Source organism: Lipotes vexillifer, unplaced genomic scaffold (assembly GCF_000442215.2).
Source record: "Lipotes vexillifer unplaced genomic scaffold, Lipotes_vexillifer_v1.1 scaffold531, whole genome shotgun sequence".
Lineage (NCBI taxonomy): Eukaryota > Metazoa > Chordata > Mammalia > Artiodactyla > Lipotidae > Lipotes > Lipotes vexillifer.
Window position 1 is genome coordinate 350,207 of NW_006799583.1, and position 25,403 is coordinate 375,609.

Consider the following 25,403-nt stretch of genomic DNA (forward strand, 5'->3'; position numbering starts at 1 on the left):
AATAAATAAAAATGCTTATTTTTTTAAATCCCTGTATAAAAAAAAGATACAACTTGTAGTGGAAATTATTATCTAGAAGAAAAATACCTTTTAAATGGCATGTTCACTGGCATCTTTAATGTTCTGGTAGTGTTTTCCTCCTGATAGAAACCACAGTTGTTTTGGAGAGGATGACTATATTGCACAGTTTATAAAAGTAAGCACTTCTGTCATAAGACTTATTTTGGGATTCTCTCACCTACCTTCAGTCATCTGACTGCCTGAATTACTATATATATAAAAAAAAAGTTTTCCTTGTAGCATTGAAACAGAGTTGGATGGAGTTGCATAGAAATTCTGGAACGTTACAGTCTAGCAAGAGCTATCGTTTAGCAGGGTTTGGGCAGAACTTCAGCAGACTGTATATAGAACTTGAAGATTTTCTCCTCTAGAGATGTGTGAGCAAATCTGAATTTTGGCCCCAAATAAGGAATAATTATATAATATTAATTCATCTCACAACTATAAATGCTCAAAATCTAGTAATCGAATTCTTAAAACTCCTACTTTAGAATGCTTAGATTCATGGAGTACTTTTCACCCTTCATTTTCATAAAAATCATATGGAGCCAAGCTGGTTTGAACCAGATTTTGAAATTGTTAGTTATTTACAACGAAGAGGTTTCATATCCTTGCAGCTGAAAAATAGAATGTATGATATGCAAAATCAGAGTAGTTGCTGTAGAGATAGTAAGGACAAAGGAAAGAAAAAATAATTTTTTAACTGGTTAGAATAGTGAGTATAGGTAGAAAGCAATTTTCTCTATTTGTAATTCATTTAAGGTTGATAGCTTTCACAAACACAAATTGACATGGTAGCGTTTTCCCAAAGCAAACTATAATATAAAAGTTTGTCTTTCTAGCTGTTGAATGTCTCTGCTAACCTAGAGAAACCCAATTTTATTTGTAATCAAATGTAAAAGATCTTTTTCATAGATATTGATGTTACATTAGTTTTACTTTAAAATTCTTGTGATTTTGCATTCTGCTTCATTGTACATCTATTTATTATAAATATTGAAATTACTAGATCTATACAAACCGATAAAAAATAACCTACAAACAATTTTGTCACATGGAGTAAATTCGACGGATGGACAAAGTCTATACTATTCCATCATTTGTACAAAAAGGAAAGGATACAAGACAGAATATTTGGTATATTAACTGAATATCTCTGGGTAGAAACAAATAATTGGTAACAGCAGTTCCCTCTACAGAGAAAGAAGAGGGGAGAGAAGTCAGGAGAACTTTTTTATATTTGCTCATTTGCTGTATTTGATTTTTTTCTAGCCAAATGCATAACATATCCACAAACACACACATAGTTATATTACTCAACTTTTCCTCATTCTAAAATTGACACTGTGCTTTTGTCCTCCCCACCCGTGACTTCCACAGCTTTGAGCATTCTTTGCCACACGGGTATCACAGTTTGAATAGCATAAAGGAGTGGCATGGTTCCACTGATTCTTAGCTTTGTGACTTTGTATTTTTAGCTCTTTGACCATAAGCTTACTGAGCCATAATAGGACCACCAGAATTTCTATCTCATAGGGCTGTCCTAGTGCTTAAATAAAAGAGCACACCTAAAAATCCTAAGCACAGTGCTGAGAATATGGCTGCTGTTCAAGAGATGATTGTTCTTGTGTACTGGTTAGCATCCTACATTCTGGGGCTGCCAAGATGAAAGTTCCTGTCCATCAAAACCTCTCTACACTCTATAATGGCACACAAACCTGCATAGTAAGCAAAAAGTATATGTCTAGCCCATAATAGAATGGCTACGATATATATTGAATCAATGAATGAAACAATGATATATTTTAACTATGCTAACATGTTGGTGTGGTCTGGGATGGGGGCTAGGAAGTAGGCAAGACAGATTCTTAATAAATATCTTTCTTCGGTTTATTAAGGTACCAACTTATATACAGATGAAAAAAAGTTGAAATCCTGTAAGTAGTTATTTGGATCAGGAGGCAGTAGTACCATTAATTTTCAAAGACAAGACTATTCTTTTTTCTCTTATGTCTTTCCTTTCTAGAAAGGAAAAACCTTATGAAGCTGTGGCTTTTCAGAATCTTTCAACTAACTTTGATGTTGGAAAAATATCCAAATATCACTTTCCTTTCTATTCAAAGGGATGCTTCATCAAGGTTCATTGCTACAAATTAAAGCCTTTTGCTTTGTTCAGGAATATATGAAAACTTGACTTTGGAAGAGTATTCCCTTTTTCTCTTATAATTAATAGACTATTTCTTATAGTAGTTTTAGGTTTACAGAAAAATTAAACAGAAAGTTCCCATATACTCCCTCTTCCTCCACCTACAAACCCAGTTTCCTCTATCATTGACATCTTGTATTGGTGTGGTACATTTGCTATAATTGATGAACCAATATTGATACATTATTAATTAAAGTCCACAGTTTACATTAGGGCTCACACTTTGCGCTGTAGATTTCTATGGGTTTTGCCTAATGCATAATGTCATGTATCCACCATTAGGGTATCATACAAAATAGTTTCACTGCCCTAAAAATCCTCTGTGCTGCACCTATGCATCCCTCCTCTCCTCCCCCTAATCCCTGGAAGCCACTGATATTTTTTCTGTCTCCATAGTTTTGCCTTTTCCAGAATGTCATATATCAATAGCTAGAATCATACAGAATGAAGCTGTTCCAGATTGGCTTCTTTCACTTAGCCATATGCATTTAAGGTCTTCCTTAAACATGCATTTAATGTCTTTCGGTGGCTTGATAGCTCATTTCTTTTTAGCACTGAATAATACTCCATTGTCTGGATGTGGCCTAGTTTGTTTATCCATTCACTTATTGGCAACTTTTAGTTGTTTCCAATTCTTGCCAATTTTGAATAAAGTTGCTAGAAATATTCATGTGCAGGTTTTAGTGTGAACATAAGTTTTCAACTCATTTGGGTAAATATCTAGGAGCATGATTGCTGGATTGTATGGTAAGACTATGTGTGCTTTGTAATAAACAAACAAACTGTATTCCAGCATGGCTCTACCATTGTACATTCCTAGCTGCAATGAATGAGAGTTCCTAGTTCTCCATGCGCTCAACAGCATTTGGTGTTGTCAGTATTCTGGATCTTGGCCATTTTAAGTGTGTAGTGGTATGTCATTTCTATTTAATGTGAAATTCCCTAATGATATATGATGTTGAGCACCTTTTTATAGGCTTGTTTGTCATTTGTATATATTCTTCAGTGAAGTATCTGTTCAGAAATTTTGTGCAGTTTTTAATTGAGTTATCCATTTTCTTATTGTTGATTTTTAAGAGTTCTTTGTATATTTTGGATAGAAGTACTCTATGAGATAGGTGTTTTGCAAATACTTTCTCCTGGTATGTGGCTTGACTTTTCATACTCCTAGCAGTGTCTTTTGAAGAGTAGAATATTTTAACTTAATCGAGTCCAATTTAGCTATTTTTCTGTCATGGATCTCACTTTTGGTACTGAAGCAAAGGTCACCTAGATTTTCTCCTATGTTATCATCAAGAAATTTTATAGTTTTCATATTACATCCAGGTCTAGGATCCATCTTTTTAAAAAATATTTATTTGGCTGCGGCAGGTCTTAGTTGCAGCATGTGGGATCTTCATGGAGGCACGCGGGCTCTTTTGTTGAGGCGTGCCAGTTTCTCTCTAGCTGTGGCGTGAGGGTTTTTCTCTCTCTAGTTGTGGCACACGGGCTCCAGAGCATGTGGGCTCTGTAGTTTGCAGCAGTCGGGCTTTCTCATTGAGGCACATGAGCTCAGTAGTTGTGGCACGTGGGCGTAGTTGCCCTGCAGCATGTGGGATCTTAGTTCCCCGACCAGGGATCAAACCTGCGTCCCCTGCATTGTAAGGCAGATTCTTTACCACTGGACCACCAGGGAAGTCTCTCTAGGATCCATCTTGAGTTAATTTTTATGAAAGGTGTAATAAGGTTGGAGTCTAGATTCATTTTTTTGAAAGTGGATGTCCAGTTATTCCAGCACCATTTGTTGAAATGGCTATTCTTTCTCCATTGGATCGCCTTTGCTCCTTTGTGAAAGATCATTTGGTTATTTTTGTGTGGGTTTATTTCTGAGGTCTCTATTCTATTTCATTGTTCTATTTTTCTACTCTTTTGACAATACCACTCTGTCTTGATTACTGTAGCTCTATAGTAAATCTTGAATTTTCGTAGTGTCAGTCCTCCTACTTTGTTCTTTTTCAATATTGTATTTGCTGGTCTGATCTTTTGCCTTCCCGTATAAACTTTAGAATCAGCCCGTTGATGTTGCAAAGTAACTTGCTGGGGATTTGGATTGCATTGGGTCTATAGATCAATTATGGGAAGAACTGACATCTTAACAGTATTGAGTTTTCCTATCCATGAACGTGAAATCTCTATTTATTTAGACCTTTGATCTCTTTCGTTAGAGTTTTATAGTTTTCCTCACATAGGTCTTGTACATATTAAGTTAGATTTGTACCTAAGTATTTCCTTTTTTTCTTTTTCTTTCTTTCTTTCTTTCTTTCTTTTTTTTTTGGAGCTAATGTAAACAGTCTTGTGTCCCCACAGCCCCCTGCCCCATTTTACTGAGATATAATTGACTTACAATATTATGTAAGTTTAAGGTGTACAATGTAATGATTTGACACATGTATATACTGCAAAATTCTTACAACAGTAAGGTTGGTTAACACATCCTTTACCTCCCATAATTACCATTTTGTTGTTGTTGTTATTCTTATGGTGAGAACATTAAAGCTCTACTCTCATAGCAATGTTCAAGTATACAATACAGTATTATTAACTATAGTTCATAGTGTTGTGTGTTTTTAATTCAAATTCCAATTGCTCATCTCTTTATTTAGGAAAGCAATTGACTTTTATATATTAACCTTATATCCCACAATCTTGCTATCATTACTTATTCATTCTAGGAGTTTTCCTGTTTGTGTTGTTGTTGATTCTGTGGAATTCTATTTATTGCCCTTGTTCTTTGTTTCTTTTTTGTCTTCCACTCTCTTTCTGCCTTCTTTGGTTTTAAAAAGAGGCTTTCCATATGATTCATTCTATATGATTACATTTTCTCTCCTCTCTTGGCATATAAATTATACTTTAAAAAATTTTAGTCATTGCTCTAGAGTTTGCAATATACTTTTATGACTAATCCAAGTCCACTTTCAAATAACATTATACTGCTTCACCAGTAGTGCAAATGTCTTTTAATAGGGTTTTCCCAATTCTTCCCCCATCCCTTTTAATAGTGCTGTCATTCATTTCACTTATCTATAAAGTATAATAATCAACTATACTTTTACTATTATCTTTCTGAACAGTTATTTGTTATCTGTTAACAAACTGTTATTTGTTATCTTTTAAACCAAAAATAAGAAAAATTTTTTAAAATTTCTTTTACCTTCATTTATTTGTTCCATAACACTCCTGGTTTTTATGCAAATTTGAGTTTCTAACCTATATTACTTTCCTTCTCTCTGAAAAACTTCTTTTAACATTTCTCGTAAGGCAGATCTGCTGGCAACAAATTTTCTCAATTTTATTTCTCTTTCATTTTTGAAGGATAATTTCACTGGGTACAGAATTCTAGGTTGGTGTTTTTTTTCTTCTGACAGTTTAAATATTTCACCCATCTTTTCTTGCTTGCATGGTCTCTGAAAAGAAATCCAATGTAATTCTTATCCTTCCTCCTCTATAGATAAGGTATTTCCACTACAGCCCTCTGCCCCATGACTTCTTTCAAGATTTTCTCTTTTATTTTCTGCAGTTTGAACACTTTTTGATATTTTTCCTACTTGGTATTTGCTAAGCTTCCTGGATCTGTGGTTTAGTGTCTGTCATTAATTTTGGGTAACTATCAGCATTATCTCTTCAAATATTTCTTTGTTCCTCTCTCTCTCTTCCCTCTCCAGTATTCCCATTACAGTTAGATTACATCTTTTGTAATTGTCCCACAGATCTTATTTTGTTCCATCTTTTTCATTAATTTGTTTTCTTTGCATTTCAGTTTTAGAAATTTGTATTGACATATCTTAAAGCTCATTCATTCTTTCCTCAGCTACGTCCAGCCTATTGATGAGCCCATCAAAAGCATTCTTTATTTCTGTTACACTGTTTTCAGTTTCTAGTATTTTCTTTTGATTCTTCCTTAGAGTTTCCATATCTCTGTTTATTTTACTCATCTGTTTTTTCATGTTGTTCTTTTTCCATTAGCACCCATAGCATATTAATCACAGTTATTTTAAATTCCTTGTCTGATAATTACAAAATCTCTGCTATATCTGAGTCTGATCCTAATGTTTGGTTTATCTCTTCAGATTATGTTTTTTGTCTCTTAGCATGTCTTCTAATTTTGTTGCTGAAAACCAGACGTGGTATATTAGGTAAAAGGAACTTAGGTAGATAGGCTTTTACAATAAAGCTTTATGTTTGGCTGGCGAGGAGATAGGCTATGCTACTTTTTGCTGTAGTTGTGGTGTCTGAAGCTAAAATTTTCTCTAGTGTCCTTGTTTTTGTTTCTCTTATTGTTTTCGGATATCCCTAGTGATTCTTTAAATAGGGTCTGAGGCTTGCAGTTCTTTTAGCTCTAATCCCCTGTTATTACCCAGGAGCCCTACTGATGTGGTAGTATGGTATGGTAAGGTGTGGACAGAGGGAAAGCGTTCTATAATCCTATGATTAGGGCTCAGCCTTTTTGTGAGACTGAGTTGAGTATTTCCCTTCTCTCATGTTGAAGGCTAGAAGGGGCTGGAGTTGAGTGTTCCCCTTCCCTAAGGTAGGGTAGGCTCTGGTAAAATAGCTTCCCTTGAGGACAGATCTTGTTAAGAACAGAATGCTCTGAAAGTATTTCACAAAGGTTATTTCTTCTCTAGCTGTGCAAAAAGCAAGAGATTTTCCTCAGATCTTCACAGCGATTATCTGTTAGGCTCCTGGAGTTGAAACTCAAGAAAGTTGTGGGGCCCTTCTAAGGCTGAACCCCCTTTGTAGTTTTTAACTCTCAAGCTGGTCCACACAGAGCTTCCAGCAGTTCCTCACTTGCAGTTTAAAGTGTTCCTACTGATACTGGCTCCAACTGTGATGTTGACTTCAGCTTCTGGCTTCCGCTCCTGGTAAACTGTGATCATCTGGTAAGCTATGATTCTCTATATCTGTCTATCTGTCCCTCCAGGTTTCAGGGCAGCAGTTTGCCCTGTGACCTCATTTCCCTGGTGGATCTAAGAAGAGCTGTTGGTTTTCAGTTTGTTAAGCTGTTTTTTCTTATTGCAAGGATGGATTCTTCCAAGCTCTTTAAATGTTGGACCAGAAACTGAAAATCCTTTGGCATTCCTTTGTTAAATTTATGCTTAAAATGTCTATCATAACTGAAAAGTGCTAGTGTCAAAATTTCAGTCTATTCTTATTCTCCAGAAATTCAGACAAATATACATATTTATTTTCTGTTTTGATCCTTGAAAGAAAAAAAAAGACTTTTAATATCTATTATCTGCTAAGCACTTCCTTCCAAATGATATGCTTTTTCGTTGCTCTTAGAATAGAATAGATCAAGGTGGAGGAGAGGAGGAGCACTAAGAATAGTAATGAATCAAGAATCACTTATTGGGCTTCCCTGGTGGCGCAGTGGTTGAGAGTCTGCCTGCCGATGCAGGGTACATGGGTTCGTGCCCCGGTCTGGGAAGATGCTACATGCCGCGGAGTGGCTGGGCCCGTGAGCCATGGCCGCTGAGCCTGTGCGTCCGGAGCCTGTGCTCCGCAACGGGAGAGGCCACAGCAGCGAGAGGCCCGCGTACCGCAAAGACAAGAATCACTTATTGACCACTAGGTCTTCTTATATAGTTTGATACATTCTAAATTATCTGAATCTGATGTGTTTCACTCTTTAAAAGGCTCAACGCTCTATGTTATTTAGTACTAATCTAGATTTCAAGTTTTACCCTGCCTCTTCCTGAGTCACTGCCTAACTTACTACTATAAATATGGGTTAAGGGTCAATTGAGTCATTCGCAAGTAATCTTTCAGCCTACTTAGAAAGTTCTGCAAAGTGGCTTGGAATGAAATTTGGACACTTACAAAGATTAGAAAATAATTAAGTGAGATTGTTCGTTAAGGTTTATTCACATTATAATAACTTAAATGCATTTATTAATGGGTGTTTATAAAGAGGATAATTTAAAATTTTACCCCATAGAAAGTTTTGCTTTTTAGAATTCTGTTATTTAACAGGATTGATTGAATTAGGGAACACTATTTAGCTACTTTGTAATTATGTGAAAACAATTTGAATATTACCGCTTTCCATGTTCATATGTGTGAGTATACACATATATGTCTACATACACACATAAAATACCATATTTTATACATTTTTCTGAAAGCAAAATTGAAATTTGAGGCAAATGTAATGACTATTCAAAAATATCTTTTGCTGATCGGATTATCATTCTGCTTTAAACTTTTAAAAATGACTTAGATTTGGTATTACAAAAGGCTCACTTTTTGTTGTTGTTGTAATAAACACTATACGCGTTAGCTATAATCACTGGCCAGAGAATTTCTCACCAGCATAATGAGAGAGGAAATGATTGAAGATCTCTGCAATCATGCTCATACACAAGGGTGGGAACAACATGGGCAGTTCTACAGTTGAAAACAGAGAATATATGTGAATTTATATTAACATAATTGGCATTCTTAGGAAGTTAAAACTGGCTGAACTGCAGTAGAAGCCCAAGTAATTATCACTAGCAGAGGCACAAATTTGGGGGTAATAATAATGATAAGAATAATGAAAACAAGACCACCAACAATACTAATGGCTAACATTTATTGATAGTTTACTATGTGCCAGGTATTGTTCTAAGTACTTTACATGTATTATCTCATGCCCGGATTCTATGGCATAGACATAAATTAGTAAACTGAAGCACAGAGAGGTTAAATGACTTGTTAGAAAGTGTCAGAGCCTGTACTCAAGCTCACTCTTGACTCTGGCATCAGTGTTAACACTGAGTTTTCAGAATTTTAAATTAAAAGGTTTTTAATTTACAGAATTATTCTTTCCACAATTAAAAAAAGAAAAACATGAAGAATTATTTTTGGTCCTTTCCTTTTTTCAGGCATTTCCCATGTTACTTTTCAAGGAGACTTATCATTCAGTGTTGTAGATCTGGAAAAAAAAAAGTAGCATGAAGATCAATCTTTAACCATATCTCTGGATCTGCTGACCAGTTAAGAAGAGGTGCTATGTGAATGGATTTTTGTCTTACCAGAGTTTAATGCTTATGCTACGTGGACCATTGTTTTTACATGACAATATAATTGAACTCTACTACAGATATCCACATTAATTTATAACCCAAAGCTAGATTGTAACAATATAACTAATAAGGCAAAGGTGAGAAGTAAAATAATCTAGTGCCAGCTGGAGATATGTGTGCAGTGCTTCTTTGTTTGGCTCAAAACACGTTTCTTTTTCATTTAAAAGACTGACAGGCTTGAAATATACGCTTCAAAAGCCCAAAAGTGATTAAGTCTTATCCAGGAGCTTGCAAAGTCATGCTAGCAAACAGGCAATAGTGGCTGCCACCATATCGAGTTGAGGTCCCCTGCTCAGGTCTCAGTGCGGGTTTTGGAGTCCCCTTCCTCTTTCCTGTCTACACAGTGAACTCAATTCAAGGTGGTAAGTCTCAATTCAAGGTGGTAAGTCGTCTTCCCCTTTTTCTAAATCCATCTAAGATTATTTTCCACTCTTTGAAAAGTAACAAGAAAATAAATGTCAACCTAAAACCATTTTTCCTACTCTTTTTTTCTGAAATTCGGGTTTATGCTCTTTTATTAAAGTCACATATCTATTTGTAATGCTTAAAATAATTTCAAATTTTAAGAGTTCCTGCTACCTTAACTACTTCCCTTGAGAGGTTTACAGCAAGAAGAGTTTATTTTATATTTTTACTCGTATTTACGCAGTAATCAAACTTCATCACTGAGAAACTTAGGGGACAAAGAGAGTACCCTAGTGTTCTATGGCAAAGGCTGCGGGCGGTGACATGGCCCATGGTTGGCAAGAAAGACCCCCACCGTAATACAGCTGAGCAAAGGGTTTGCTGCCACGAAGCGAAAAGTCTGCTTTTTTAGACTGAGACTTGGCAGAGCGCGCGGCAACCCTGCACAGCACAGCTGCCGGAGAAAAAGACAGCGGGAGACTTGCTGTTCCGAGAGCAGGAAGTATGATGCAGGCTTGGGACCCAAAAACCGAAATCCCTTCTCAGCAGCGCCTCCCAAAGCCAGCCAGTGCTTTCCCTAGGAGAAGGCGCAGAGTCCCCAGACACAGGCTGGCCGCACCCCCATCTCCTTTCTCTTTCCTCCGCAGCGGCACACAGACGACCACGTGAGCTCGGCAGCTAGTCCCAGCTGTGCCTCAGCTGACCGCCTCCTGATTGGCTGAGACAGACGTGGGCTGGGGTGGGGACTGGCTGCCTGCGTCGCTTCCCATTGGCTCTCAGGGAACCCACCTCCCCCTCAGGTGAGGCGGGCTTGCGTGTGCGCGCCCTGTGCTCCGCGGGCGGGCGCGCCCCCGACATTCCCTCCCACCCCCCCCGCGCGATCGCGCGCCCCCCCCGCGCGCCTCCGCCTTTGCCCGCCCCCTACCGCTGCCTCAGCTCCTCAGTGCACAGAGCCGCCTCGTCTGAGGGGACGCGAGGATCGCCCTCGCTGCTGCTTTCGCCAGTGCGTTGGGCCGGGCCCTGACAAACTGCCCCAGGGGAGGCTCTTCGGAGCCGGACCTGGACCACTGCGATAGCCGTCCGCTCTCTCGCTTCTGGTCTCACGAAGGGTTTCCCGTCTCGCACCCCCCACCTCTGGACGTGCCTTTCCTCCCCTCCTCGCGTGTGGAGGGAGCCAGCGCTTAGGCCGGAGCGAGCCTGGGGGCCGCGGGCAGTGAAGGCATCGCGGGGACCGATTCGCCATGGAGGGCGCCGGCGGCGCGAACGACAAGAAAAAGTAAGCCCACTCCCCCAGCCGGCCGCTTTCTCCGCCTGCCCTCCCGCCTGCCCGCCCGCCGCCGGGGGCTCGCGGGCCGGTCTCCGCGTTCCGGGGGGCCGCCTTTTTGTTTCTGCCTCTCTCCCCTCCCCTCTCTCTACCCCAGCCTCGCCGGCCGGGTTCCCCCACTGTCCACGTCGCCATCTTGTCGTGGGGGGTGGGAGACGCGTCGAAAGTGCTTTCAGGGGCCGGGGGCCGGGGACTGGGCCCTGCTCGCCTCCCCTCCCGGCCGCCCGGGCCTCGCACCGCCCTCCTTACCCGCCTCAAACCCCTAGCCTGCCCCGTGCCCCACTCCGGGTGGACTTCCCCGAGCCTGAAAACCCCGGGAAGAGAAGCGAGCCGCAGCTCAGTCGCTGCCGCTTGCACCCGAGCTTCCGCTCCTTCCCGCCCCCATCCTCTCAGGTTCCATTGAAAACTCGGCCCCGGGGCGGCCCCTGCACGCAGGTCCTGGCTTCCCTGTGGGCTCGGGGCCCTGGGTTTCCGACCCAGGGACTCGCGTGGTTGGATGATCTTGCCCCGCGGTTGTCCGGCTAGGCGTGTGTCTTTGCCTTTGTGCATTAGGGATTTGCCGCGATGGCCTGGGATGCTAACTTTTTAGTTTGCACGTGCAGGTTTGGTTTGGTTTGGTTTGGTGTGGTTTTAATCGCCTTGAAAAACTTGCCTAGACCGAGAGTAGGAGTAACGGGAATTTAGGGGAATGGCAACATTTTAATGAGAACATAAGAATTGGATACTTTCTGTCACCTGTCAAGAGAGCCCAGACTTTATAAGTGAATTATATGCTTCATTCATTCTTGGAAATATTTTAGTGAAAACGTAGCGGCTGGTAAATTCAGGCAGACACTTTTAATGAGATTGAAAGCAAAGTACATGATCAGAGCAATTGAAATGCAGCAGTAAAATGTTACAAAGTTTTTGGACAGACCTGCCTCATTTTCCTGAAATTGAAGTATATTAAAATATACCCGAAGTAAATAATCATCCTGTTAGAACTTAATGCAAGTTTTAAAAACACCTTGAATTTTGAGTCTTAAGTGGTACATTATAGGATTAAGAATTGTGAGTCCAACCAGTGGAATTAAGTGACCCACCTTTTGGTCCACTCTGGTATTTTAACCTTTGAGGAAATTATTTTAAGGAATTGAAGATTTATGGTAAGAGTTCTGGTTAGTAGGCTGGCTTTACTGTTAAGTCCTCCCACTCGTCTGGGAGAGATTAACTGCCCTAATCACTATCAGCAGAAGATAAACTTCTTTATGTTCTTGCTATTTTGTGGATTCCTTTTTGGTCTTTATCTATGGAATGATGTTTGCAGTTTGCATACACCAGAGAAAGCACGTATAAAATTTAAAAAGTGAGTAAACAGGTCTAGATTTCCACTCCAAGGGTTGCCAGGAATTAATTGCAATTAATTTTGTAGAAGTGATTACAAGGTTTTTGATGAAATGATGAGGCTGCTATATTGTAAACCTAAGGCATATCATCTCTATGTATTGCCAATATTCTGTCCTTATATGCTGAATCATATTTAATATTGTGCATGAAGTTATGCACCAGTCACTCCCTTTTTGTATGCAATGTTCTACTTATTTCTCCTTTGCAGTTCATCAGTTGAGAGGAGCATAAGCAGCTTTAATATAAATGAGTTAATTAGCTACTGTGCTTCACTCCCAAGTCTAAACTAGTTCTTAGATTTTCCTCACATTTGTTATTTTCAAAATATTCTCATTTGAAAATTTAGCAAACTTGGATCAGATTTAATGTTTCTTAATACAGAGGTTCTTAAAACTGAAAAATTAAGTTAATAAATGGTAGCTGCTCAACAACTTTTAGATGTTGTTTGTTAAAGATGTCTGTTTTTTTATCCTTTTCTAACTAATACTTTTAAAACTTTTTGAAAAGATAACTGAAAGATTGAGGGGCAGAGATTTTTCTCCTTAGAATTTTTCCATTTTAAGTGAGCCTGTAGAGTGCAGGTGGGGAGACAAATTTGTCATTTTTAAAGGAGGGTTAGGAAATTCAAAAGCTGAAGGATTGGAAAAAATCAGAACAGAGGTTGGGTATAGTTATAATAGATTTAACATAGGGAATTTCGTGTTGATTCCTTAATAGTAGGGATTGGACTTAATTAATAGCACATTAATGCTGATTTTTAGATTTCAGTGGAATGTCAAGAGGTTCATTGTTCGCTTTCAGGTTTCAGGCCAGACTCCTTCATTGTTTTCCAAAACATAGTTATTGGATCATTAAAATCTCAGAGAATGGACTTTCCTTATTTTCCTTCTTTAACTTTGGTTATTAAAAAGAAGCTCTCATTTTCTAGTAAACTTTGTTCTTGTTACAATTTTACTTTGATTTCCTCTTGAAACTCTTGAAGAGGTTGCCTGGTGGTTAAGAGCATAGGATTTGAACCTGACACCTCTGAGTCTAGCCTTTTCACTTGTTAGCTTTATGAGCTTGGGCAAGTTACTGAATGCTTGTGAGCCTGTTTCCTCCTTTTGAAATGATGATGATAATAGCAACCATCTTAGTGGTTATTATGAAGATTAAATGTGATAATGCCTAGTGCTTGGTTTAGGAGTCTTGGTAACATTATATACTTGAAAATAGGTGTTACCTGTTAAAGTTTTAGTTTAAACTTCCACAACACTTTAAAACTCTTTTTTGCAAGTCCTTCCAAATGTTTCTTTGTGTTAGTTCTCCTTCTCCCCACTTTCTTTTCTATATCTCCTAAAAATGAAAAGGCTGTCATTGGATCCACAACTTTAAAGGGGATTCTTTTCAGTTAAAACAGTACATCCCTGGATTATGTTGGCATCTAGCATCAATTATTCTTGAGCATCTGATCTACTGTCTACCTTAGGCCCCCTTTTTCACATTTCCTTACCCCCTTGTTTCCTCTCCAAACAGGCTACTAAAAATTTACTCTGGACTTTAGAGACTGGAGTCATAAACACATATACTAGTCAGACAGTTCATTTCAGCAGGGTATGTGCAAGCACTGCAGTCTTAGGAATGGCAGTAACTTAAAACATTTTTTTTTGTCTTGATGCCACAGTTTGGAGTAGAAAATTTTATAAATATTAATCTTTGCTAAATATGATGACTTGATAAAATACTTGTGGTAAAACATATGAGCCTACATACTATGTAGTAGAAAAACTGTACTTTACTTATGAATTTCTCCAGAGGTTAAGTTCTTAGGCTTTTATCTCAAGGCAAGGCTTCAAGCCTGTACTGTTTGTCTGATTTTTGTAGCTCGATTTGTATAAAATTTATATTAGTGCACTCTTCCATGTGTATGTGTTTACTGAAATATCATGTTGTTTTAGATTATGTGTGGTAGTTCATTCCTGCAGTCCACTGCAAAGCGTTTTGTGCAGTTTAGATAACATCCAGTCTTTCTACCTATTGACTTCCATTGTCTTTGCAACTCTAATGGTGTTTGGACTCAAGGTAAATAAAGATTTTGTGGTTACATTCTATTGTTTTATGTTAGGAATGGTGTATAGGAGGCTGAGGGGGATTAGTCTCGACTGATTTTTTTCAGAAGTCATAATAGTTTATTGTGTTTGGTGGTGAAATAAAAAACTTACCATGCATGGATGTTAAAGATTTGGTTTAGATTACTGTGCTTATTTGTAGACATGTCCTCTTAAAATATAATTTTTAAAATTTACATATTTAAAATACTATATTCTTTTCTTGTCTGAGATTGTTAACATAGGTCTGTTTTTCAAGTAGGAGAAAATAATCTGACTTAAATGTGTTGTTGGATTAGTTTTCTATTAAGATATTGATTTTAATTCATAAGAAGAATGCTCTCTTTTTTTCTTGTTTCTTTTTCTCTTTTTTTTTCAACATTGGGAGTAATTATCCAGTTGGTGGATTTTACCCAGCCTTCTGCTATTTGTGATGTATGTATGTATGTATGATATATGTGTTGTGTATGTTTTCTGCTTAACTAGAGGGTTAGAAAAAGAATTTGAAACTAAGATGAGCCAATCTTCTTGTTGCTCAGTATTTTCGGTGAAAGTATAGTGATAATTTTTAAATCTACTATAGGCCTTGGGATTTTAAAGATAATTGTATCCGTGTCTCTTGGCGCATCAAAAATTAACTATTTTTTATGTGCATTGAGTTTTATATTAAAACTTGTATTTTCTGCAGTAAAAAGTAATAAACCCATATCTGTTTGCCAGACATGACCCTTTTAGGAAAATACAATGTATAAAATCTAAATCTATAAAAACAAACTTTAATGATTACCTCATGACTTTTTTTCCCTCCATAGCTTTTGAAGTGATTGTAGGGTTTTTTTAAGTTGTGGTTTTAAAAAACAACATAAAATTTCCCATTTTAACTATTAATAACTGTACAGTTCAGTAATGTTAAGTATATTCACATTGTTGTGTAACCAATCTCCAGAGCTTTTTCACCTTGTAAATTTGAAACTCTGTAACTATTAAACAACTACCTCCAGTTTACCCCTCTCCCTACCCCCCCGCCCCCCGCTGGCAACCATCATTCTACTTTGTTTCTATGAGTTTGACTACTAAATACCTCATATAATTAGAATCATACAATTTTTGTCTTTCTGTGACTGGTTTATTTCACTTAGTATAATGTCCTCAAGATTCACCCATGTTGTAGCATATGTGAAAATTTTCTTCCTTTTTAAGGCTGAATAATGTGTATTAGATTTTATTTATCCATTCATCTTTCGATGGACACTTAGGTTGTGTTGACAGAAATAATCAATAGACAATCTATAATAGAAATAGGAAAGGGTTTTCTTTGAACCGAACTGAGGACTATAGCCCAGAAGACAGCCTCCCAGATTACTCTGAGAAACTGCTCTGGAGAAGCATGGTTTTAGCATAGTTTTATGTCTTGTCAGAACAAAAAACATCAAAAACAAGTCAGAGATACATTCCTTCAAGGTTTCAAAAAAAAGGAGATCAGCAAGTACACAGCGAGTATGGCCTTGGCACCTGGGATGGGAGTCTTATCGTCGAAGGAGTACCAGCTTTGGCATCCCAGAAAGGGAGGCATTTAATCTTTATTTTTAACATGGACATTCTTTACTTCTGGTCAGTGTGCCCTTTTCTGTAATAATTAAAGCAGATGTACAGTGTATATTTGGTAGGCCACAGTCTGTTCTAGTTAGCATAAAATTCAAGTTAACTTATGTATAAGCCAGAATGATTTCCCCACACCTCAACATGTGAACATTTCTTTTGTCAGTTGCTTCCATTTGTTGACTATTGTGAATAGTGATTCTATGAACATGGGTATGCAAATATCTCGTTGAGATCTTGCTTTCACTTATTTTGGATGTATACCCAGAGTGGATTGCTGAATGATATGGTAACTTAATTTTTTAAGGAACTGCCCATGCTCTTTTCCATAGTGGCTGCACCATTTTACATTTCCACCAGCGGTGCACACAGGTTCCTATTTCTCCACATCCTTCCCAACACTTATTATTTCTGTTTTTATGGTAGTAGGCATCATAATAGATTTGTTGAAGTGGTTGTGTTTTTAAGGGTTAGTTTGTGAATAATTAACCAACGTAAAACTAACAGCAGAGAACAGTTGCCACTGGAAGCTTCATCCGAAGTGAGGTTAAGCAACTCTGAAATGAGGATTAAGTTTCTCTAGTGACTTAGAAAGATTTGATGTGCCAGTACTTCTTCAGAAAAATACGTACTGTTTAAAATGGTCTCTACCTGTTCTATTGTTGATAAAGTCCCATTTCATTAGTAACTTTGTTTTAAAGAACTTAAAACTATAATTGAAATGACTTATTATTATAAAATAACTGTTCTCAAGATGTTATCTTTTAGTTGTTCTGGTGATCTCACCTGTTATTTATGCATGTCTTCATTTAAAAATTTCACTTGGTTATAATATTAAACATAAAGATTATTTCCAAGTATTATTTTCAAAATTTATTGTTTTGTAAATGGGACAAAAATTAGGGATGGAACATAACTTACTGTAGTTCTTGTAGTTCTACCAGTTGTTCTGAAAGTCACAATATATTTAAAGTGTCTCCTAGCTAATATTGCAGTTTTCACTCATTAGTGACAGTTCCCTGTGCTTCTCCACTTTTCCTAATAGTTTGTGAGAATTTCTTTTTCCAACTGAATAATAGTATGGTAAAAATAAACAGAAGGTTTAAAGGCAGAACATTTAAGTCTTTGAGTTGGAATATATTTCTATTCTTATATATAGATCTTTTCTCATGAATTCAGATGCTAAGCAAATTTATTTAAAGTGACCCCTTCCCCTTTTTTCAGTTATAAAATTGAAACATGTTTCAATGAGCAAGATCACAAATAGACTGAATTTGAAATTTGTGATGGAGAAGAGATTACTGGCATACAGTGACCTCTTAAGTATTTGAATGAATAAATGAACAAAATGAAAGGATAACTGAATGAACAAAGAAAGCAGAGGAAGATTTTAAGATTTTTAAAAGGATTTTTTGGAAGTCACTATTGCTCTTCTATGTTGCACTTTTGATATGAATTTTTCTTATGCTGGGGCATCTCTTGTGCTACTTTAGAACTTTCTTGAATCTCGAATTGTAATTTTTCATCACTTAAAAACATTTATAGTATCTATTAAAACCAGGTCAGAAAACACTTGTTAATAAATGTAGCTAGGTAACATGTACTGGCCTTGAAAAGATCTCAGTACTCTATTTTAAGGTATGTTAAAGGTTAGTGCCTGCCAATTCTATGTATTTAGAACACTGAGTAAAAAGTTTACTAAGAGGCGTGTATGGCTGGGGAAAATCAGCTAGGCAAATGTGGAAAATATCTTTACCCTTGTTTCATCTTTAGCAAACATTTCTTAAATCTACTCTAAACTTCCAGAAAGTTTAGACCAGTTTACATTCTCTAGCAGTATTTGAGAGTGCCCTTTTCTTGTACTTTATCATCATTAAAGTTTGTTTTTAATATGAAACACTGGCAGTTTGTAAGTGTATTAGGATTCTTTTTATTGAAAGTGATGAAACACAGCTCAAACTAGTTTGGGGGGTGTGGGCTGGGAGGCTGTTACTACCTCACACAATCTAGCTTTGGTTTAAGGGACAGTTAGACCCAGAGTCTTAAGTGCTGTCCTTAAAGTGTAGTCTCAGGCTTTCTCTTGAATATTACTTGGTTTATATTTTGCTTGATTTGCATGTTGGCCTCATTCTGCCATTGACAAAATATTAATATGGTATGAATTATGGCCACTAAGCATTCCCATGTCTGCATCCATACAGTTTGTGATGATAAAAAAAAAAAAAGAAAAGAAACTCCCTCTGTCTTCTAGTATCCATAGATCAGTCTCTTGGATGAATGCCAGTTTCCCTGCTTGGACTATTCATTTTTAAATGTCAATGGGGTTCCCTTATTACATGAGTCAAATGTCTTTTTGTAGATTATTTGATTGTCTTGATGTAGATTATTATCTCCTTATACAGGACTCTTGATCAATGCTGGGCTTTGGTTTTTGTTGCAAATCACCAGAATTCATATTCTGCAGAGTTCTCTATCAAATCTAGTTGGTCTGCAATTGTTCTTGCTTTGGGAAAGCTTAAAATCTCTTCTCTGGACTAAGGCTTTCATTTCTTTAAGAAAGATGTAGTAATGAATTTCTAATGGCTAAGAGGTTTGGCTCTAGAGGCTGGCTGCTTACTTTTCCACTTAAGCTGTGTAATCTTGCACAAGTTGCTTTACCTCTCTAGGTCTCACTTTGTTTATCCGTAAATTAGGGTCAGGGTAATTGCCTTATAGTATTGTTGTGAGGACAAAAGAGATATTAACCCATGTGGAACACTCATAACAATTCCTGGCACAAAGTAAGAGCTTAATAAACTAGAAACCAATTACACCTGTATTATTATTATATTTATTAAGTTGTTTTCAGAAGCGTTTCACTCCCTTGAAGTCTCATGCTATTATTTAGAATCCTTCAAAACTTCTTTAGGACAGTCTGACAAAGGCTGATGTCCTTTTGAGCCAAACCATCAGTGAACTTATAATAGTAGTAGAATAGTTGGGGGTGCTTTTCCTCTACATTGCTATTTTTCCATGAATGTCTGGCCTTTGAAAATTAAGTGAAGATACTTTTTTTGTGTGTAGACAGGTTATTCTAAAATAATCCTTTTCTACAGTGATAATAGTAAAGGAAGAAGAATATTCTCAAGGATACTTTTTGGCTGTTACAGGATGGGAAATTAAGAAAGCCTACTTTTCCATGCTCTTTTGATGTCAGAGCTTCATTAAATGTCTATTTAGTCTGTTTGCAGAGGAGAGTTGGAAATTGCCTACCTTTGCAGGTAACATAGCTAAAATGTTTAAATGAGTTATGTGTCAAATCAATAGAACCTTCATTGTGAGTGGAGGAAGGGATATTTTCTTGGATAATATGAAGAAGTTGATTTATCTCAATGATTCAAGAATTTTTGTCAACCCTAGACCACTACTCTAGCACCTAACCACCATGGCCTGTAACATATTATTGCACATTCATTTATTCAGCAGATATTTGTGCATCTAATTTGTCAAGCAGAGCAGTGAATTGTTGATGGCTCAGGCCATAGTTGAACATTCAGTTTTTGGTGTTAATTGATTCATCCATTATGTGTTCCATCTTTTATTTTTCAGTACAGTGTGATTTAAGTTTGAGGTTCTTGCAAAATAATTGACTTTAGGATTGAATTTTTTTTTATTTATTTGTTTTATTATTTATTTTAATATCAGCCATCACAGGAGTATCTTCTATAATTGTGTTTACAAATTTGCCAATCTGCTGTGAGAATTTTCTTAGACACACACAAAAAGCACTCTCACAAAACAGTCTATTCATTTTTGCAGCTTTAAATGATAGAAAGGTCTTTATCCCAGTATTTCTCAACCCTGACTACTGTTTAGATCTCTTCTGGAGCAAAGTAATCCTTGTGAACCTTTGAGATGTGCCCAGTGACCTCAATCTGTGTGTACCACGTTTAAAAATGTAACCCTGTTCCTTTTAGTGATCATTTGGTACCAATTTGATCATAAACAAACGCAACTTCAAACACAGAACGTTTCTAACAATGATAGAGATCTATATAGAGGTCTTCTAGATGATCCATAACATGCTTTTTTCTTTTTCTTTTTCTTACATTGCCACCAAAATGAGAATAAGATTTAAAAATTCTTATAGCTTACCTTCAGCACTGCTTAACTCTATTGAGCAAACCCTGCCATGTTGTAACTCCCACTTATTACTCTCTGGAATTGCATAAATTATGAAATCTGCCTTCTGTGTGACATCCTTTTCAAATATCTGAAGGTAGTTATCATGTCTCTTCCTTCTATTCCTAAGTAAAAACATCCTTAAATTTCTTTAATCTTTTAATTTAAATTTAAAAATTATATGTTAAGCATCTGATGTGTGGAAAGGAATCGGCCGTATTGAATACAGAGGCATCATTCCTAGGTGGAATCTGAGAGCTGCCACTTAATAATAGTATTACTTATCCTCTTTTTATAGACAAAGAAACGGGATCAGAGGGTTAGTTGAAATTTTAGTTGGTAACATTGGATAGGATGGATTGGTGTAGGTGGAAAATCAAGACATTTGCTTCAGAAGAGCTTCTCTTTTGTCATCGTTTCCAGAAACTTCATCATGGTCAGGGCTTAGAACTAAACAGGAAAAATCTTCAGGGTGTGATTTCTGTGTGTATACCTTCATTCCATGTGATTTTTTTCCTACTATAAAAGAAAGAACTTGATTATTATAACTTACGTATCTTATATTTAAGCAAATAATTAAGGATACATTTTTCTGAATATACACATGTATAAAGTTTAATGTCACTGACCTTGATTTCCAGTCTCAGTTCTACTACTATTGGAAAGCATGTGATAAGGGAAACAGAAAGGCACTTACAAGCTGAGAGGGAGGTAATGCTAAGGGAGAAGAGTAGTAGCGTAGGTGACGTGATTTCGGGAAAGCCATTAACACACAGCTGTTACTCACGGACAGTGAGTCTCAATCCTTTGATGTTTGTGGCATTCATAAAGAGTTTAAAAGGTGATTTATAAAAAATTATTTCAGATAATTGAAAAAACGTCGCACCATTATCACATTTTTCATTTGGTCATCTTTAAAGCCTAATTATGCTCTGATCTTTTTGAGGAAAATTATGGTTTTTACTAAGCACATACTTTATTACTGGCTTGTCATTGAGTGGTACCTCTAGCTTCTTATTCCCAGCAATTGTACTTCGTTCTACATAGTATTGCCCAATCCACTCAGTTCAGTGTTCTGCCTGACAAACACAGTTATGGTATGTGTAGGTAGCTGCAGCTACAAATAAATTTTTCTGTTTTCAGATTTGCTGGCTAACCTGTTAAACTTCTGCTATAAGATCTGCTGATGGTTCTCAAATTTCTGTGGCTTAAGAATCACCTGGGTGTTTAATTAATATAAGGGTTCCCAGGCACCCATCCGCAGAGGTTCTGATTCAGTAAATTTAGGATGGGACTCAGGAATGTGTAAACTTTACAAGCACCTATAAATGAAACACAAACCTTGAACAGCTAGGATTGCTCATCAGAATCACCTGGAAGATTCTTTTTTATTATTATTTTTTAATTGGACTTCGTCTATTTTTTTCTTCCAGTTTTCTTGAGATATAATTCACGTAAAGCACTGTATAAGTTTAAGGTGGACAGCATAATGATTTGACTTATATACATCATGTAATGATTACCACAATAAGTTTATCGAACATCCATCATTTCACATACATACAAAATTTTTTAAAAAGAAAAAAAGTTTTTTCTTGTGATGAGAACTCTTAGGATTTACTCTCTTACAAACTTTCATATATAACATACAGCAGTGCCAATTTATTAATCATGTTGTACACAGAAGACTGTATTTTAAACTGACATGCCAAGCCTACAAGTTAAATTTCCAGGATTGGGATCTAGGTACAAACATCTTGGGGGGAAAGTTCTATTGGTGATTGTGATGCAGACCACAGGTCAACCATTGATTAATTTTGTGTAAGTCCATATTGTATTTTATAGTTACTGAGTTCTAAGTATGTGGCTATGTTAATGTCTTAGAGTCTGGATATGTTTTCCCTGTTTGTAAAGCATTTGGGCAGATTTTTAAAGAGAAGGTATTTAGTAGACAATTTTTGAGTGTTGATGAACAATCTTTTACTTCTCTAGGCATTTTTGAAGGACACATAATGAAGTATTTTCTTAGAGCAGAGGGGCTCAAGGTATTCTCCAGACCAGCATCTTTGGTATTATCTGCTAATTTATTAGCATTGCAGATTCTCAGGCCCCATCCAGCCCTTCAAATTGGAAACTGATTGTGAGGGAAGCTAAAGTTTGAGAACCTCCATCTTAGAGTAATAGCTTCACATTTTTTAAATTTATCTAGTACTTTATATATTGTAGGGGATCAAAGATTTTTTGAGAGACTCAATACCAATTCTGAACTGAGAGTGATTTTTAAATCACTAGTTAAGAATAATCTAAAAACAAAAGCATATTCTTTTTCCAAACAGAACTTCAATACACAATCATTAAACAGATGTAAATCTATTAGCTAATTAATTTAATTAGTGCATAGATAAAACATTTACATATTAATGCTATCTCAGATGTGATACAGATTTCATTTTCAGAATGTACCCTCTAATTTAAAAGTGATTCTTTCTTCCCCCTATTTATTTTACTGCAACATTAGAAAATCGAGTGTTAAAACTAAGCATTTTTGTGAGGTTATTGGAAAGTGAATAATCCATCTTTCTCTAATTGTGGACATTTAAGAGATCTTAAGTTAGTAAGTTAGTAAGATAATTATCATCTAAACCAAGAAATTTTTAAGCTGCTTTCAAAAATAATACAAGTATATGTATTCTTCATATTTTTTGTTATAAACCATTTCACCTGTCTTTTGGAATTTCAAATTAATTATGAAATGATGAATTTTCAAAATCTGAAAATTAGATTAGAATGAGAAACTGAAAATACTGAATTATATTGCTTACTCAGTTTTACTTTCCATTCCCTGGAAAAAATATGATTGTTCTTGCTTTATTCCAAAATGAAGAAAAAATTTAACTTGTTTTCAGTTAGTCTTTTTAGAAGACAAGTTTAAAAGATGACTACTTTCAGATTTTTCTGACAAGTGCAGGTGCACTGATAGTGTCAGTGATAGTTCAGTGGTGGATATTCTTAAAGAACAAAATAATCTGTGATCCTGCCATCTTGAAACTGCTATTGTTAACATGTGTAAACTTTGCTAACACTTTATATATTGTATCTTTCTGGTTTTATCTGTGCATTTATAAGTTATACATTTATTTATATACATAAATATGCATTACATAGACACAGAGAGAAATGGATTCATACTCAAATTTTGTTGTAGAGCCTGCTGTTTTTGCATACTACTGTATTGTAACATCTTATATGAGTACAGATTAATTTTTGTAGACTTTGCCTTGTCTCCTAAAATTTTATATTACTTGGTTTTGTGGGAAGATTATTTCTGTGGCTAATGTTCTGTCAGTTAGGGATTGACCCTGGTAACGACTATTATTTAAAGACAAGAAACGAAGACATATTTGTCCTAGAATATAAGCTCCATGGGAGTAGGAACTTGGTCTGTTTTGTTTATTGTACTATGTCCCATGCTGAGAATAGCATCTGTCTCATAGGAGATGACCAAGAAACATTTGTGGAATAAATGAATACATTCTCTAACATGAGTATCCTAAAGGTTCATTTTTAAATTTATTGATTAGAATTCAGAGACATTTTTCTGGAGAAATTAATTATAAATAATAGCTAGCTAACCGTCCTGAAAATTTAATTTGAAATGTCAAATTTTTGTTGATTTATCCATTAAGAGGGATTTTTAAAAATTAAACATCTGAAGTATTCTGGTTTTACAGCAATTACCAGATGGAAAATATAACAACAAATCCTATTTATGATGACAATACTCCTAATAATAAATCCAAAATACTTGTCTAAGGCTAACCCCCCGTTGGAAAAAAAGCCAATAAGATTAGAAGTCAACTTACTGAAAACTTTTGTGTCTTACGATAATTACAACACTTTCTAGGAAAAGATTATAGAAAATAAAAGGAATCAACTCTTATGTTTCCAGCTGGACTAGGAAGACATAAATGTGATAAAGGTATTGATTTAATTGGTTAACAACATTAACTATAACTCATGCATTTTCCTGACATAGATTGCAGTGATAAGGGAAGTAATCTTAAACTTCAAGCTTCTTTTTAGCAGATAGGTATTCTAGTTTCTTAGCTCTGTTCCTATGCTGTAAATCTCTTCTCTGTCAAGATCGCTTACTCTCCTTGGTGATGGTATCTGTGCTATTCACTGTTACACCACTTGGGGAATTTTTTTTATTTTTAGCTTTTTTTTTCCCATTCTAACATCTAGTATGGTTACTTATATTTGAAAGTGCATATCCAGATAATCGCAGTAAATTCAAATAGTATGCCTTGTTCCCAGTACTGACATCGTTATGCTGTTTAACTATGATTGTAATCTGTAGGATCACAGGAATGCTGGTGAATCACAAATTCAGTGATACCAAAAAAGAATGTTGAAGGGGCAGTTAACCTTCCATGGACCGAAGTTAAAGTCAAATAGCAGATTTGGGCCAAATACTTAAAGCCACTTACGCACATGCCTACTAAGAACACAAAAATGAACGAGGCAGTCTCCTGCCTCCAGGAAGATTTAAGGACTGTAGAGGAACATAAATATAGCAAAATAACCAGAGTTGTCAGATCTAGGGGAGAGGAGCAATTTTTGGAAGACAAAACAGAGACAAAGTGATGATGGAATTGAATCTTGAAAGTTTCTCACATAAATTTACCAAGTTACATATTGAGAAGGATACCCCAGCAGAGAGAGTGGAGTGAGTGAGCCATAAATGAATAACATACTGTGCTTTTGAGTAACTACAATGTGGCCGAAGAAATGTGGGAAATGATGAGGATGAAGAGATGGGCAGGAAACTAGCTAAAGGAGGGTTTCATCTGAAAATAATTAGACTTTGTCCTGTGTACCTTTGATGGGATTTTAAGCAGGACATAATATCAGAGTTCTTAGTTTGGAAGTATCATTGTGGTAGTGATTTGAGGGCAAAATTGAATGAAAATGACAGTGCAGATTAGTTCAGTCAGTGGTTCCTAAATCTCACTGTGTATCATATACATTTTGGGAGTTTTAAAAAACCCAGATTTGGGGGCCCTACCTCA

The 25,403-nt window shown here is 36.4% G+C and overlaps 1 protein-coding gene across 2 annotated transcripts in view; it reads left to right on the plus strand.

Annotated features, from left to right (window-relative positions):
* The first annotated feature begins 10,609 nt into the window (after positions 1–10,609).
* HIF1A (hypoxia inducible factor 1 subunit alpha) overlaps positions 10,610–25,403 on the plus strand; it is a 41,959-nt gene continuing 27,165 nt past the window's right edge. For both annotated transcript variants that reach the window (XM_007471700.1, XM_007471701.1), the window contains exon 1: positions 10,610–11,050. In XM_007471700.1, coding sequence (XP_007471762.1) covers positions 11,016–11,050 — 35 coding nt within the window. In that variant the 5' untranslated portion in view covers positions 10,610–11,015. The remainder of the gene's footprint in view (positions 11,051–25,403) is intronic.